This window comes from Sparus aurata, chromosome 12, assembly GCF_900880675.1.
Source record: "Sparus aurata chromosome 12, fSpaAur1.1, whole genome shotgun sequence".
NCBI classification, from domain to species: Eukaryota; Metazoa; Chordata; class Actinopteri; order Spariformes; family Sparidae; genus Sparus; species Sparus aurata.
Genome location: NC_044198.1, coordinates 26,554,671 through 26,570,547, shown reverse-complemented (window position 1 = coordinate 26,570,547; position 15,877 = coordinate 26,554,671). Strand labels below are relative to the sequence as shown.

Here is a 15,877-nt window from a genome sequence, read left to right as displayed (position 1 = left end):
ATCAGGCAATAAAATAAAGGTTTGGATATAAATATTTTTATATCAAATGCAGTGACAAGATCACAAAGTTACAAATTATAAGTAAAAACTATAAACAGCAAACGACATTTCCTCTGAGTCACCTGGTGAATCTGTAGGCAGTGAAACTGGAAAGACAATACAGGGACACACCACTCAACAGCCCTGTAGGACTGGTTTCACATCTCACCTGCTGCACACAATGCAGCCTTTAAACAGATCTGACACAGGGTTTAAAAAAAGACAATCACAATGTATGTTTATCCACCAAATAATATGCATATTAGAAATCATACAACAGATATAAAAAGTTAAAAGTAATGACAGTCTGTATTTTCATTACTTCATTGTTTTCCTGAGAGACAGCAGAGTTCAACCTTTTACTTTACGTTTGAGGACAGGTTCTGTTTCTGTAGTAACACTGATTTAATTATTTATTTATTAAAAACTTTGGTAAATACTGAAGTTTCCAGTTAGAAATTAAAGAATCTGTGCTTCAGCCAAAGTCAGGCCGTCCACATGTCTGGCTGGTGTCGCGGGCAGGCTTTGGGTGGAGTTTCACTGGCCTGTTGGAGGACAAAAAAAAAGAAGCTGTTTCATCACAACACACCCAAACTGCTACAGCTGAACAGTTCACACCTGTGACGCCACCACACCCCGTGAAAACAAGTGGAGACAGAGGAGGAAAGATGTGAAGAATGAAACTCCACCTTGTATGTCGGGGTAGTTGGTTGTTGTTGGTGGTGGTGTTGCTGAGGTGTCTGGCACTTATGAGCGTAAAGGGGGTCAGTGGTCCCAGAGCTGTTGACTACAGAGCTGTGGGGTCTCGAGCTGCTGATCACCTGTCTGGACTCTTCCAGCAGCTGCTGCAGAGAACTGCTGGACAGCAGATCATCACCCTGCTGACAGGAGACGACAAGATCAGCTGTTGTATAGTTCAACATTATAGAGATTTTGATGAGAAGATCGATACCACTCTTTTATCTTTGAACAGGAGACAGTTTTCTTAGCTTAGCATACAGACTGTAATGAACACGTGAAAAGAAACAGTCTGACACATAACCCAGATAAAACTTCAGCTCCTACTCCTTCAAAACTCACAACAAGTCGACATGTTTACATTCATCGATTCACTCTTACATCTGTCATGTGAGCTGAGAAGACTCCCAGGTCTCCGTTGAATGTGCCTCGCAGAGAATCGTGTAAAACTCTCGTGTTCTTCAGTCTGAGTGATGAAGGTGACCGCTCGTCTGGACAGCAACATCTCGTCTCATCCTGACTGAGACACAAACGAGGACAACAAATCATTTGGATTTTATGTTTTTGAAAATCCTGATCAATCACTGCGACTCATTTGAAGGGGGAGTTTGTGGGTCCTAATGCAAGTCCACTGGAGACCAACTACAACCATTAGATCTGAGATGAAGTCATTTAGTTTTGATGCCCTAATCTTCAGTTAGGTGGTGCACAAACTGGCTTGGGGTGCTGCGTTAACTCTGCACAATGTTCCCTGACTGCACCATTAGCTTCTCTACAGCTGCAGGATGAAGAAGCCCTGCCCTACAGTACTGCTCACCTGCCAGGTAAACCCTGACTCGTCTTCTCTCGAAGAGTTTCACGAGCGCTTTCCAGGTTCAACTGCAAGAGCTGCAGGTCGTTCCGCTGATTCTCACACACCTGTAAAACACACACATCCGTATTTATTTATTTACATTTCAGACAATTAGATATAAACTATCCAACACTTAAAGTCACAGTGAGAGCATGTTCATCGTTTGTTGTGTAATATGTGGGCAAGGGATTTAAATTAAAATCCTTCAGAATGAATGGATAGCTCAGACTCACTACCTTATACTTGACTACATCTTGGAGGCAAATATTGTATAACTTTAGTTACTAGTTACTTTGCAGAGTACATGCTGCATCAGAGCCACAGTACAACACTTTTAAGACAATTTATTTTATTGGCAATGCATCAGATAAAACAAAAACAAAACACTGATTCTGTCAGAAAATTTCAAGGTGATAATCAGTTAACTCATAATCAACAGTATATTGATACATGTAAATATAATTAAAATGTACCCTTACTTTACTTTTGGTATTTAAGTATATAAATATCAGATACTATACAAGACTTTTACTCAGGTACTAATTGTATGGGTGACTTACACTCTTACAGAATTAAGATGAGAGAAAATAAGAACAATGTCATGGATAGAAAAAAAAGTATATAAAATGTCTAAATGTGAATAAACTTTCTTGTCACTGCTTGGTGTTTTAAACAGGTGATGAACAGTGACCCAGAGCCACAGTGGAGTCGCTGCAGGAACACTCTGAGCTATGCTGCCAAACCAGAAAGACTCCTCTGACGTCAACAACAGCGTGAGCACAAAGAATGAGGACGGACATTTTCTCTCATCTGTGATCTGTTTTTATCTCTAGAAATGCTGAGGAGCTCGGGGAAGGTTTTAACTGGATGTGACCTTTTTGTATCAGCAGATTCAGTACCTGTCGCAGGCAGCGGAGCTCTGACATGGTGCGCTCCTGTTTGGAGCGAGTCAGTTCTAACAGCTCGTCCTTCCAGCTGTCTCCCTCTCCTGGTGGAAAACATCAAATGCAGCAGTTATCTCAGCAGGAGCTATTTATTTTAAGCCTGGCAGGAGTCTGAAAGCGGTTACTGCTCAGATTGGAATCAAGAAAATAAGACTGCACAGATGAAAACAGAATTACACTCATACATATCGCTGCTACTGAGTCTATAACTGGCTCCAATTTCTCTGCACACATTAACTGCTGTAAGGTGCAGTTCAGTGCTGACATTATCAGTCTGGTAATTGATCAACATATCTGATAATTGTTTAATATTTTGACTCTTGAATCAATAATAAAATGGCTGATAAAATTCTAAAGAATCAGGGATCACAGAGGATCAAGAAGATCAAAAGGATGAAATCAGATCGATGAACTAACATCAATAATTGAATCCAAGTTCTGTGGAAAATATCAAATTGATTATTATTATTATGGATCGATTTGCACAATTAATCATTTAATCTATAAAATGACAAACAAATGTGACAAATTCACGTCACAATTTCAAATCACTTCTTTTGTCCAGCCAACAGTCCAAAACCCCCAAAGACTCTAAATTCACTGTCAGAAACGACAAAGAAGAGCTCATGATCGACTAAACGCTCCAGCTCAAAATAAAGTCTTACAACACAAAACACTGACGGTGACAATATATAATATTTCATCTTGATAAATAGTTCATGAGCACCGACAGCCTGAGAGCTGATGAGTCTAACGTACCTGATAAAGCCAGATCTCTGCGCAGCAGCTGGAGCTCCTGTTTGAGACGGATCATGTCCTCCCTCTGAGTGCTGCTCTGAGTCACCTGCTGCTGCAGCTCCTCTGCAGACACACACAAACACAAGTACAGCTGAAATGATCGCTCGCTTCAGGAAACAGTCAACAGATGATTAATGGATCGCTATTAATGAATGTTTACATCAACATTCTCAAGTTTCAGCTTGATTAAGGCAGATTTGCTGTTTTTCTTCGTCATATAAAACAGTAAACTGAATATATTGTTCATTTTTGGATTGTCTGAGAAGAAAAGACATTTAAAAACACCACCTGAGGTCTGGGAAATCATATTTGGTATTTTACATGAAAATAAAGGGCAAATGAACTGATTATGAAAATAACTGTCTCCTGAAAAAGCAGGTGAATCTGCTCCAGTAATTCTGTGTCTCAACTTTAAGGCTGTTTTGTGCTCGAAACGAACACATTGGTACAAAGTGCCGTCTGCACATGTGAACAGGAACAGGAACATCCTCAGAAGCGTTCATGGTGATGCATTAATTTGTAGCTGAGTGAAGAACAAAAAAAGCGCCAGGACGTCTAGAGTTGGAGTTTTAAAACGATTTTATCTTCAAGGTTTTGTACCTTTAAGGTGTGTTATCTCATGCTTGGCCTCTCTGTAACGTCGTTTGTTTTCCTCCAGGTCTCTCAGGAGTTTGTTTTCCCGTGAGCGACTCTCCGTTAACGACGTCTCCAGATCTCGTAGGCGCCCTGTGAGCTCCTCTATGTGTCCGGAAGCCTCAGTCACATCTTTGTTCTGATGGGAATACAAAAATATCACATTCACACACCAGCAGGACATCAGAATACACACACATACAACTTAAAGAGCATCCTAATCAGTATTTATGGAAGCCACAAATGAATAAATGTCGGATAGTGTACCTTGAGTTTCAGCATGGAGCTCAGTTCTTCCTCTCTGACCTGCAGAGAGCCGACCTGACTGGACAGAGCCATGAGCGTGGAGCTGAGACTCTGGTTCTTCTCCTAAGAGACCAAACACACGCGTCAGGTGCTGCGTTATTAAATGTGTGAGATTAATTAATAAAGAATAATCAGGGAACAAAGAGCAGTCCTGTTTCTGTTCCTCTGCCTTATTCTGGTCACATGTGAGTGAGATATAAATGTGTACTGATGCTGTAACTTTACCTCAAAGTCTTCACATTTCTGGCTGATGTGCAGCTGTTTCTGTTGGAGCTCACAGAGCTGCTGTCGGGCGACGCTGAGCTCCTTCTGGACCTCCTCCTCCCTGGTTTCCACCACCCACACACGTTTAGTCAGGACTCTGATCACCTCGTTACGCTTCTGCAGCTCCTCTGTGCAAACAACAGAAATAAATCCCTGTCATACAGATTTATGACTGAGAGCACTCAAACACATTTTTATCAGATTCTGGACGATAGAATCGATGTGCAGCTGATATATAAACAGACCAGAGCGAAAACAATGACAGTGATTTTGATCCAAACTTGTCAAATGATAATTACTGATAAATCTCTCCATTAATCAATTAGGTGTCTGGTCCATGAAATGCTAGAAATAGTGAAAAATGATGATCCCAATTCTATTTTTAATAGCTTAGAACCAATTAATTAACTGATTAATCGTTGCAGCTCTGGTTGAGTTTATTTGATTTGATAAAACCTAAAAACTCTGTAACCTATGAATATAACTACAACTATATAAGCTATAAAAGCTTCTATATCTCGTCTCTTTACCGTCCAGACGGGCACCCCTGTGCTCCAGGGCGAGCACCCTCTGGCGGTCTTGTTCCCAGGCCTGAAGCTGCTTGTGATGGGAGGCAGCCATGGTGTTCAGCTCCCGGTCCCGGTCCTTCAGCTCAGCCATCAGCAGCTGGAGCTCCCTCCTCTGCTTCTGGATGGTCGAGCCACTCAGGTCATTCACAGGAAACTATTGCAAAACACAGAGAGGGACACGCATCACCAAAACATAGTCTATTTATAATATTAGTATTAATTAGTAAAAAACAAGTATTTGATATTTTATCAACCACTTTAATAATAGTCCAGCTTGTTTCCTTTTTCCGTTACGATGAACTGTTGGTTTGATACTCAGGCATTCTCAATTATGGAGACCTTTCACCATGTTCTAATATTTTATTTTTTTGGTGAGAAAAATAATCCTCAGTTTTATTTAGCATGTAAACAAGTATATTTCACATTAAAGGGGCCAAACTGTTAAATAATTACTGTAAATATAAGAATCTGTTCAAGTAATTATCAGAGTTGACTCAAAATTCTGGGTTTAGTTATTTGACTCATTTGAATTCTGCTGCTTTTTGTTCATTTTCATATTCTGGCAGTTAAATTCTGTTAACAAACTCTTCGTCACCTTCCTATTTGAAGCTTTTGCTTTGGTTTTTCCAACTTTGATGAGTTCGAAAAGAGATTCAAAAGTCTAATTTTCTTAAAAGGAGCTTAAATCAAAGTCACAATGAAGACTCCTGTTTTCAAAGTCATATTTTTGTGGAAGAAAACTTGAATTGCAATTAAATGATTTGTCTCTTAGGAAGCATCGATAGAGGAATTATCTGCTACGGCTGTTAGGATTTGCTACTTCTCTTTACTTTGCCTTGGACTCTTTGTTCTGGAGCGTTTAATGGACAGAGAAAGTAATCTGAAGTTGTCACCTTGGGTTTCATGAATATAGAATCTTTCTTTAACTACTTTCTGACATTTATTAATCAACTTACTAATCGATAATGTAAACAGTTGCAGCCCATTATTACAAACGCACAGTAAAATGTTCCAATCACATTTTCCAATAGCCAAAGTTTACATATTCAAATTGCTTTAAGTTCCACCAACCATCAACAAACATGAAGACGTTCAGTTTACTATTTCAAATACTCACAGTTGAGAAGCAGGAATCAGTGAATGTTTGACATTAGTTGACTTTAAATGACAATTTGGCCCTACAGGTGATCTCACCTGTGTGTCCTGCGGGCTGGGGGAGCAGAGGGTGTCTGCAGGGACAGTAGGTGAATTATTTTTGGCCCACTGTTTTGCTCTGCTGTCCATCGTGAAGCTGGTTAGCACAGATGGTCGGCCAGCATCCAGTGAAGCGTGACCATTTTTCTGAAAAGTGGCATGAATAAGGTGAGTGCTTCAGACAGTGTGGATGCACTGCAGATTAAATGAGGAATGTCACTGACCGTTTTGACTGGAGTGCTGTGCCAGAGCTCAGCTGAAGTGTCTGAAACAACGTTAAAGTGAGAGTTGGATGGTTTAAACTTTCTGTTACACATTTCAAACAAAGCACTTTAACGACTGTGTTGTTGCTGCAGTTAATAATCATGTGTGTTTACCATCAGACCAGGTTGTTCCATCTGAGGGGGGCAGTCTCTGTACTCCATCCATCAAATCATAACAGTAAGTTATGACCAACTAATATTTCACCAAACTCTGTGTTTTCTCTCCAGTACTCTCCCTGTGTTATGTCACCGTCATTGTTTTTATACTGAGCTTGTTGTGGAGCATCTGTTAGGAGGTTGGTCAATCGGCTAGCTTAAGTTAATAAGGCTAACCTTAATTTATCTTCTCTAAAAGTAGGTCTAAAGTTAATCAACAGTCAGGAAAACGGGCTGAATAACTCGAGTGTGAATATAATGTAACAACACACTCAAAAACTCATTAAGATATCGAGAACTGAATATAAAAATGTCTCTTTAAAACTTAAACTGCTAGCGAACGTTAGCTTCCAGCAAGGAGAGTTTAACTTTTCGAATGTTTGTGACCAAGGCAGGAAATACAAGGATTCGACAATGACGTCACGCCAACGGACGTCCCGCAGTTCTTTTCTAAACCTTTTAACCGATTTCCCAAAATGATATTTATCAGAATATGATGAGTGTTACTCTAACGTTTTGTTTAGACACATGAAAATAGTTTTGGAGAGCTCAAAGTTAACCCAATTAATTTAATACTTCCGCACATCTTGACTACACCTTTAAATACTCAGCCTAGGAGCGATACAGCGGATTTTCAGATTTTCAAAATAAAAGTCGAATTGTAAGTGCACATTATTTAAAGAACAATAATGTAGTTGTGTGATTTCTACTGTCATAAAGCTTGAAGGTAAAATCTTAATATAACTTCAAATCAATGTAGCTATCTTTTACCACTCGATTGGAACATATTCAATATGTGCAATCAGATTGTCTTCAGGCAACTTTTGATTATCTTTATAATCTTTTATAAATACACCATGAGGATTAAGTTTTATTATGAGGCACATAACGTACAACAGTTTTTGCTGTCTGTCTGTAATATACACTGTGTATTACAGACATATTAATAGCTCAGGTTGAAATCTAAAAGAAAAAGAATTACAAACATCTTCACCTTTATTTTTTTATACTTCTATTTATTTCTTTTTTATTCCTTCTCTCTCTTTCCCTTTTCTGTGATTTTGCCTGTTTTATCACTTTTATTCATGTACTTTTTGTGTTGTGTTTTGTGTTTTCTGTTCTGCCTTGTTGTTTTAACTTCACCTTGGACTCAACTTCCTTGTGTTTGAGTGTTTATTCTGTATTATTGTCTTCCAGAGTTTTCTGCTTTTGCTTGATTGTCAAAGCACTTTGGAAAATCTGTTTTAAAGGCACTATATAAATAAAGTTTAAAGCGAGTTTTGAGAGTTAAGACATCTGTGACATTTACTGTGTTTGGATTGTATAGTTAGTGTGTTATGTAGGGTGTAGTCGTTTTTTTGTTTTGTGTGTCAAACACTGAGGAGACAGCTGAATGTGGAGCAGGCAGACCTGAGTCTGAGGCATTGCCTGCATTTAAATGTAAATAGTTACATTTAACTTTGTAAATTTCAAAAAACATATGTACAATTTTAGCAAACAACAATCTATATTTGCACTATAAGTTATAAAAATGGTTCATAAAGCATATTTGTGGTTTTCACAGTAAAAAATCACACTTTTTCCTTCTCGGATTTTATATTTTTTGTGTGATCTTAGGTCCATTGTGTTATTACAGTATGTCAAAATGGAAAAATTACTGTACAGTCACATAAGTGAGGTTGTGCTGAAAAAAATGACACCGAACAAGGCAAGATAAACCGTTTTTAAGGTGAAATATGAGGGTTAAGAAAGTATGGATCATGCCCATATGTGTACAGTCCTCAGGTGTGTGTCCGTCCTCCGGCCACCAGGGGCGCTGATGCGCGTCATCACTACGTATCAGCCTCTTCAACCACTCAAACAAGAGGCGACACTAGGCGTGCTCAAAGTACGCCAACTAAACCTTATTCAATAAGAATGATTTTCCAAAAGTCCAACTAACGGTAATAATGCGAGTGGATTTACTGGACAGACATCAGTTTTAAGAGTATATTTAGCGGGGTACGTATCTCGACATTTCATCTGTCTTCAGTCAGTTATTCAGCCTGCTAAGATAGCGGTGCGTTAGCTAGCCGAGTTAGCTAAGCTAAGCTAAAGCCCACTAAACTGAGGTGCTGACGGTGACAGCTGGGTGAGTCAACGTTACCTGATGAATGAAACCGCTGAAACTCATTTCGGCGATATTTTCTCAGCTGCTAGTATTTATCTCCACTGTGGTAGTGGCCGGGCTAACCGTGACATTTAAAAATCACAGACATTATAGGAAGCATTGTAGCTTAACGGTCTGTTTTAAGAGCGCACCCACTGTGAAACAGCCGCATGTGTTAGCCAGCTAAAGCTAGTTTTGCTGACTTCTTTGATGCTGTTCAGCCAGCTAGTAAAAGGTCTGCAGTTGAGTATTAAAATAGCCCCCGTGGGACCGACGTGTGGACTATTTCAGTTCACATAAGTCTGTGTCATGATGTTAGCTAGCTGCTCACCCGGATCTGTTCAGTGCTGAGTGCTGGCCGGGCAGGCTAGCATGATGAAATATTGGCAGGAGCCTTGTTCACTCATGCCCACACTGGAGTCTGATGAAAACAGGTCTAGAGGCGTTTCGTCACCGGTCTGTAGGTTTGGATGTGGACTGGAATCTTCAGGCTTTTGTCCAGACTTTATTTTTTAACTCATATGTGACCTGTGCATTAATTTTTATACATGTTTTTGTCTCAACTCTAGATAATTTGTGATGGCTACTACTGAGATGGAATCTGGTTCTTCAGATCATGGGACACTGGACCCTGATTCAAAGTACCCACTGAAAGTTCTCTACTGTGGAGGTAAAGTATATTACATTTAACTCAGCCCGACATCTTCACGAGTTTTACTTTGGTGCCCTTTCCAAAATGTGACGATGTGATGTTTCTTCCCTCTGCAGTGTGCTCTCTGCCGACAGAGGTAAGAGTTTACGATCAAACACATTCTGCTGTGTGACCCACCTCACTCACAACATACCATTTCAGATATTTCAGCTTGTATTCATGGTGTAATTTGAATCCACACTCTTTTGCATCTGCAGTATTGTGAGTACATGCCTGAGCCGGCCAAATGTAGGCATTGGCTTGAGAAGAACTTCCCAGATGTTTTTGCCAGGATGACTGTTGGTGGTGAGTGCCATTAAAGATTTTCGACGACGACATTCATTCATTTCTTAAATTTCCCAAATCTCTACATGCCTTCCTTCAAACGATGGGCGCACGATATTTACATCGGACAGATACGTTCTCAGTCCAATAAAGGAACATTTACACGATCGGTTATCGGCTGATTAAGAAATTACAGCTGATAATACAAAGTAAAATTGCTTTTGTTGACTTGTTGCATTCATGCCTGAGCTTGTTAGGTCGTCGAATCAACAAATATTTTTCTCTTTCACGATTGTTTTCAGTGTTAATATTTCCTTCTGGACCAAGAAAAAGTATATAGTCACTTTTTCTTGATGTTCACATAATGTGACGTGTTTACCCCCATAACATAATATGTCAAAAATATTATTCCACATTCACTGGCAGTATTGTAAAGTATGTTTGCTCTGTATCATCTTGTTCCAAGTCTTCTTGAAGCTACGTGATGTTTACACTGAGTTCATTCCATCAAATAGACGTTTACTACAGTAGATTTCCTCTGAATCATTTTAAGAACACAGCCTCATATTTGGTATCTTTGGGAACTCTGTGGATTGAAACAATATTAGACTACAATAAAAATATTGGATATTTGATTTATGAGTGAACGGGTGAAGACAGTTAGATTTCAATGTGTTAGAACTGTGTATTGTTTGCTAACCTCCAGTGATTTAGTTGGACTGTAACAGCTTCATCAAACAGTCATAGATTTCTAATTTCAACACAAATTACAGGTTAAAAAGTTAAAGGACCCAAAAAAGCTCGATAAATATCAGGGAGTCTCACTGGAAAGCTCCAGCAGCTCAGTTGGTGGAGTTGAGGGTTTGAATCTGACCTGTTGAGCTCTGCTGCATATCAATTTAGATTTCAAATAATATAACAATAATAATCCAAACACAAATGTTTGGATGTCTACGTTTTGAACTGAACCCTGTAATGTCATTATTGTTACAAATGAAATGGCTTCATAATGAGCTAAAGTCTTTTCAGGTGATGATGTCGATGTAGTCATTCACAGTTGAGTGTTTTGTTGCTGGACTGGTTTTGATATGTTCCTCGTCTCCTTCTGTCCCACTGGCCCGGCAGCGAATGCACCCAAGCAGGAATCCGGCACTGGAGAAGCTCCTGCTGCAGGCGAGGACGAGGAGAGAAAGAAACAGAAGAGAGGTGAGGTTTTAAAAACTAGAACGATTTTTACATATTTTTTGAGGTGTTTTTTAGGTCATTGTGTTGCTTGATATACATTCAAATATGATTTTTAGGTGTCACAACAAACATCTTTAGCTTGTTTTAAGTTACAATCCCTAAGATTTCAGTCTGGGTAGGTGACTGGTTTGTGACATATTTTGAATCTGTTTGGAGAATCAAGTTAGGACATTTTATAAAAATGTAACATTGCAGCTCGTTCCATCGCTCCCTGAAATGTTTCAAACTGATGTGCTATCAAAAACTTCTGAAAATAACAGTTTAATCCTGTTTTGTAGTCACATTCTTGATGAACAGAAACTTCTGTGATAAATAAACTGGCCTTCCTTTGACAGTTTCACATTAAAAGCCAAGTTTACCGTGTTTAATATGAACTGGCATGAACAGGAAATGTTGTGTTAGCGTGAGCAGTAACTTTATACAGCTTTAATCACAATCTTTAGGGTTATAACTTAGTTTGAAGATGTAGCTTTATTGGTTAATGTTGGCATGTTTTTTTTTTTATTTAATCGACACCATTAAATACTTAAATTTGTTGCATCTTTTCAAGGTGGGAGAGGTCAGATCAGACAGAAAAAGAAGACGGTGCCTCAAAAAGTCTCGATAGCAAAAATCCCAAGAGCCAAGAAAAAATATGTGACACGGGTGTGTGGCCTGGCAACATTTGGTAAGAATCTGGTGTTTTATTTTTGTCAACTTCGCTGCATTCTCTCTCTCGCTCTCTCTTTCTCTCTGTGTTTTGTTCTCAACATAAATTCTGTGTTGACTCCTGCAGACATCGAACTTAAAGAGGCTCAGCGATTCTTTGCCCAGAAATTCTCTTGTGGTGCCTCAGTAACAGCAGAGGATGAAATAATCATTCAGGGAGATTTTACAGACGACATAATCGACGTCATTCAAGAGAAGTGGCCCGAGGTGAGTTTGTCTTGAGCTTTATCCTTTTTCTTTAAATGGTTTCTCTTCTTCCCTCAACTTCATTTTCTTTTTTACCCGCACAGTGATGTTAAAAAATAAAGATAGTTGGCCTGAGGAGACGAGGGATTTGGCTTAATTACTGCCAAGAAAGGATAAGTTCACCCAAAAATGAAAATTGAGTCGTTATCTAATTATCTTTGCTGATGGAAAGTTGGATGAAGTGACTTTCGTAGTAAAACAGGGTTGAAGCATTCTCCTAAAACTGCTCATGTAGCTGTGGACTTGTTGTAAAAAGTGGTGAGAGTCTTTTTATAGTTGAGTGTCAGCAACAGCCTGCAGAGAAGCAACAGCCCCAGCGTCTTCTCTCAGAGCGCTCTATTCTTTCTTTTACTTTCCTATCTTGTCAGAAAGGCGCTGGTGACGCCATAGTCGCTACTGCGCCGTAATACTCAGCAAATTTCTGTCTCCTGTGGATCTGGTGTAGATCTCTGATGTCAGATGATAAACAAATGGACAGTAAACCACAGAGGGGCAGTGTTGATCACACAGTGGTGGCTGTCAGGATATTGTTGGAGGTTTTTTTTGTCTTCACACATGAGCTCTTCATCTCAGCGTTCCCGAGCGCGCTGCCAGAACTTTTCTGCCTTAAAGAAAAACCCCATTATGTTGACGGGCGCCTTCAGTGTTTTATTTCTGGGTGAACTGATCCTTTAATAAACAGGAGATAATAGTGTATTTATTGGGAACTATTTTCAGCTGTGGATAAATCAACATTTGGTGCTCTAGTGAGTGTATGTTGCAGCAGGGCGGTGTGTGTGTGTGTGTGTGTTCGTGGTGATGAAGGAACTTGTCAGCATGTGTTTTTAATAGTTTTTGGACAACGATGGAGCTCTGTGGCTCAGAGGAAGACGATATATCAGGCTTTGGTGCAGGGTTCTGGTCCTATCATTGGATCTGTTGACGCAGAAAGTTATGTAAATCATTACTGAGTCCGGTGTCTGTGTTTCTCCCTCTCGTAGGTGGATGACGACAGCATCGACGATCTGGGCGAAGTCAAGAAGTGAAGACCAAATATGCACTTTTACTGAAATGGATGTGACCTGTAACAGCGATAACCCGGCCAAATGTACACATTAAGTCATTTTATACCTATTTTATTTACTGTTCATAAGAAGCTGCGGACTTGGCCACTCACTTGGCGTTTTTTTCTTTTGTTTTTTTTTTTAGTTGGTAGCTGCTTTCTCTCGTTTGCCAAAGGTGTGGTATGACGTGAATCCCTCCCAAATGTTCTTCACTCAAGCAAACTGTAGGCTAATAAATTTCAGTCTCCCTCTGGCCTGTACACTCACGTCTTCTTTCCAAGCTTCTTTTTTTTGTTTTGTTTTTTTGGCTGAAAAAACATTAAAAATGATTTCTTTTTCAGGGTTATGATTTGTCGTAGTCGCCTCCTTTATCGGAGTTAAATGGCCGCAGGTTACTTTGTTTTTCAGATGGACCCACTCAGTCCCCTTGAGTGAACCTATTCTCCTGCATAATAGTTTTATAATGAGGGCACATCCCTCGACAGATAACATTTACAGTTGTTTCCATGCTCCTCTGGGTCAATATCACTTCCCCAAAGATAACACACAGTGCACAGCTGTTCGCCACTTTAGAATTTAGCGTGTTTGCATGAGAGGGAGGATAATTCTCTACCAAAGAAGTCACCTGGTACAGCATATCTGTGTTGACACTGCAGAGCGGCCGGCTGTGCTTCATTGACCGTTCACAGGATGAATCTCAACCAGTCGGACGTGTGCTGCGCCTTCAACGCGCCCCTCCTGGACCAACTTCTGCCTCCGATCCTGATCTTGGAGTTCATGTTTGGGCTGATGGGGAACGTTGTCGCCCTGTGGATGTTCATCTTTCACATGGACGAGTGGAAGCCCAACTCGGTGTACCTCACTCACCTGGCTGTAGCCGACTCCATCGTTCTGTTCTGCCTCCCCTTCAGAGCCGACTACTACAGACGTGGGAAGAACTGGCTCCACGGTGATGCTTTGTGTCGCATCCTGCTCTTTCTGCTGGCTGCCAACCGTGCAGCCGGGATCTTCTTCCTCACGGCTGTCGCTGTTGACCGCTACCTGAAGATCGTCCACCCACTGAACCGGATCAACCGCATGGGCCTGGGCTACGCTCTCTTGGTCTCCCTCGGACTCTGGGGTCTGATTTTTCTTGCCACAGGTTATCTTCTGGCCAATGAGCACTTCTTCTACAACGCCAACCGTACGCAGTGTGAGAGTTTCAACATCTGCATGGGCTTCAGTCCCCTGTCCACTTGGCACAACACTTTCTACGTGGTCCAGTTTTTCCTTCCCACAGCGATCGTCGCTTTCTGCACCATCAGAATCACCTGGCAGCTGAGAAGCAGAACCTTGGACAAAACGGGGAAAATCAAACGGGCTGTTCAGTTTGTCTTGGCCGTGGCTTTAATCTTCATCACCTGCTTCTTCCCCAGCACGATATCCCGCATCGCTGTGTGGATCCTGAAGGTATGGTATGATGAATGCAGATACTTCGAGCAGGCCAACCTGGCGTTCTACACATCAGTGTGTTTCACCTACTTTAACAGCGTCCTCAACCCTGTCGTGTATTATTTCTCGAGCCCTGCCTTCAGCGGCACCTTCAAAAAGCTCCTGAACAAGCTGCTGGGACGGGCCGACGACAAAGAGGAGACGGAATCTTCTGAGAATGACATTTCAACTGTTGATGGTAGAAGGAGGATATAAAGCCAGCTGCGGTTGTTTCCTGCTAATATTGTTACATTAACGCATAATGCACCTTTAAATCGGTGGTTACTGATAAAGAAATCTTATTATTCAAGTGTGACGGGGTCTTTCTGTGATTGTGAACGACACATTTACCCTTCTGAAGTCTGTGTGCTGTTTAATTACAAATTATAACCTTGTGAGTGTGGTTGCAACTTTTAATGAGTAACTATGAGCCTTTAACGGGTAACTCCACAAATTTTACACATTAAAGTGTGCTAACAGGCCTTTTAAAAAAAGTAGTAATCTGATAAATTGCCTCCAGCAATGCAGCTTTGAGTTGCATTGTGGGTAAACCCAGGTTTTGAAAAGAAGGAAAAAGGCGTAAGGTGTAAAAAAAGTTGATATCGCTGGTTCTTCTGTATCAGTTTTTATCATTTATCTGTAAATGAGTCTGACCTGGTGCCTACATTACCCACAATGCAACTCAAACTGGAGACTTTGGAGCCTTATACATATTTTTTCAAATATGGGATGAATAAGGATAAAAACAGTTTAATGTCTGAAAATAGTGGCGTTACCCTTTAACAATGAAAAATACTGTCCATGAGCAAAGTAACCTGGTTAAACATGTAATGCAAATGCTTGTAAAGGTAACAATACCTGTCAAATATGTAATTGAACATATAAACATTACGCTTTATCTACGTAAGGGAGTTCATATAATACTTTGAAATGTCAATCACACCGACTGTGAACTGCAAACACTGATTTCCAGCCACCCAGTAGAACAATATTTACACTGCAATTCAGTCAACCAGCTGACAGAAGGTTTACTGACCTCAGTAGAGCAGCTTGTAAACAACACATCCATAGCAAAGTGGAATGTCTCTAATAGGAGGGTTAGTGAGCATGCAGGTGATTTGTAGAAATACAATAAAAGCGATGTATTTTTTGTCATGATGTGTGCATAAACTTCAATTCACATTATTTGTATCCTGTCATATTTCGTTCACAATGATCAAATTAAACATTAGGATTGCTAAAATACATCATGTATTACTTTTGTGCCGTTTTTTCCGCCTCAT

General features: G+C 40.2%; 3 protein-coding genes across 6 annotated transcripts; 2 read left to right on the top strand and 1 right to left on the bottom strand.

Moving 5' to 3' along the window:
• Nucleotides 1–20: 20 nt before the first annotated feature.
• Nucleotides 21–9,369, bottom strand: ccdc62 (coiled-coil domain containing 62). 3 transcript variants are annotated; one of them, XM_030436006.1, is made up of 13 exons: nt 9,238–9,369; nt 6,563–6,603; nt 6,339–6,485; nt 5,106–5,298; nt 4,537–4,703; nt 4,273–4,374; nt 3,973–4,144; nt 3,334–3,435; nt 2,530–2,618; nt 1,595–1,695; nt 1,159–1,297; nt 729–920; nt 21–584 (listed from the first exon to the last, which is right to left on the bottom strand). In XM_030436006.1, exons 3-13 carry the CDS (start codon nt 6,426–6,428, stop codon nt 525–527), a joined length of 1,407 nt encoding a protein of 468 aa, XP_030291866.1. In that variant the 5' UTR covers nt 6,429–6,485; nt 6,563–6,603; nt 9,238–9,369; the 3' UTR covers nt 21–524. The 3 variants fall into 3 exon arrangements, with proteins under 3 accessions (XP_030291866.1, XP_030291865.1, XP_030291864.1); XM_030436005.1 differs by lacking the exon at nt 9,238–9,369 and adding an exon at nt 6,716–7,159 and having other exon boundaries at nt 729–917; XM_030436004.1 differs by lacking the exon at nt 9,238–9,369 and adding an exon at nt 6,716–7,158.
• Nucleotides 8,588–13,384, top strand: denr (density-regulated protein). Of its 2 annotated transcripts, none has more exons than XM_030436008.1 (8): nt 8,588–8,758; nt 9,476–9,576; nt 9,675–9,694; nt 9,816–9,903; nt 10,999–11,088; nt 11,678–11,794; nt 11,903–12,042; nt 13,062–13,384. In XM_030436008.1, exons 2-8 carry the CDS (start codon nt 9,486–9,488, stop codon nt 13,104–13,106), a joined length of 591 nt encoding a protein of 196 aa, XP_030291868.1. In that variant the 5' UTR covers nt 8,588–8,758; nt 9,476–9,485; the 3' UTR covers nt 13,107–13,384. The 2 variants fall into 2 exon arrangements, with proteins under 2 accessions (XP_030291868.1, XP_030291869.1); XM_030436009.1 differs by having other exon boundaries at nt 8,588–8,888.
• A 147-nt stretch (nt 13,385–13,531) lies between these two features.
• LOC115592833 (hydroxycarboxylic acid receptor 3-like) lies at nt 13,532–15,839 on the top strand. Its single transcript, XM_030436007.1, has one exon. It carries the CDS (start codon nt 13,815–13,817, stop codon nt 14,808–14,810), a length of 996 nt encoding a protein of 331 aa, XP_030291867.1. The 5' UTR covers nt 13,532–13,814; the 3' UTR covers nt 14,811–15,839.
• The last annotated feature ends 38 nt before the right edge of the window (nt 15,840–15,877 follow it).

What these genes read in the sequence shown, in the direction of transcription:
- LOC115592833 (XM_030436007.1), top strand. Translation starts at nt 13,815, where the DNA reads ATGAATCTCAACCAGTCGGACGTGTGCTGCGCCTTCAACGCGCCCCTC.
- denr (XM_030436008.1), top strand. Translation starts at nt 9,486, where the DNA reads ATGGCTACTACTGAGATGGAATCTGGTTCTTCAGATCATGGGACACTG. An exon ending in GAGAAAGAAACAGAAGAGAG is followed by an intron (nt 11,089 to 11,677) that starts GTGAGGTTTTAA and finishes CATCTTTTCAAG; the next exon opens with GTGGGAGAGGTCAGATCAGA. An exon ending in TTCAAGAGAAGTGGCCCGAG is followed by an intron (nt 12,043 to 13,061) that starts GTGAGTTTGTCT and finishes TCCCTCTCGTAG; the next exon opens with GTGGATGACGACAGCATCGA.
- ccdc62 (XM_030436004.1), bottom strand. Translation starts at nt 6,767, where the DNA reads ATGGATGGAGTACAGAGACTGCCCCCCTCAGATGGAACAACCTGGTCT. An exon ending in AGAAATGTGAAGACTTTGAG is followed by an intron (nt 4,375 to 4,536) that starts GTAAAGTTACAG and finishes TTGGTCTCTTAG; the next exon opens with GAGAAGAACCAGAGTCTCAG. An exon ending in CAGAGATCTGGCTTTATCAG is followed by an intron (nt 2,619 to 3,333) that starts GTACGTTAGACT and finishes GTTTTCCACCAG; the next exon opens with GAGAGGGAGACAGCTGGAAG.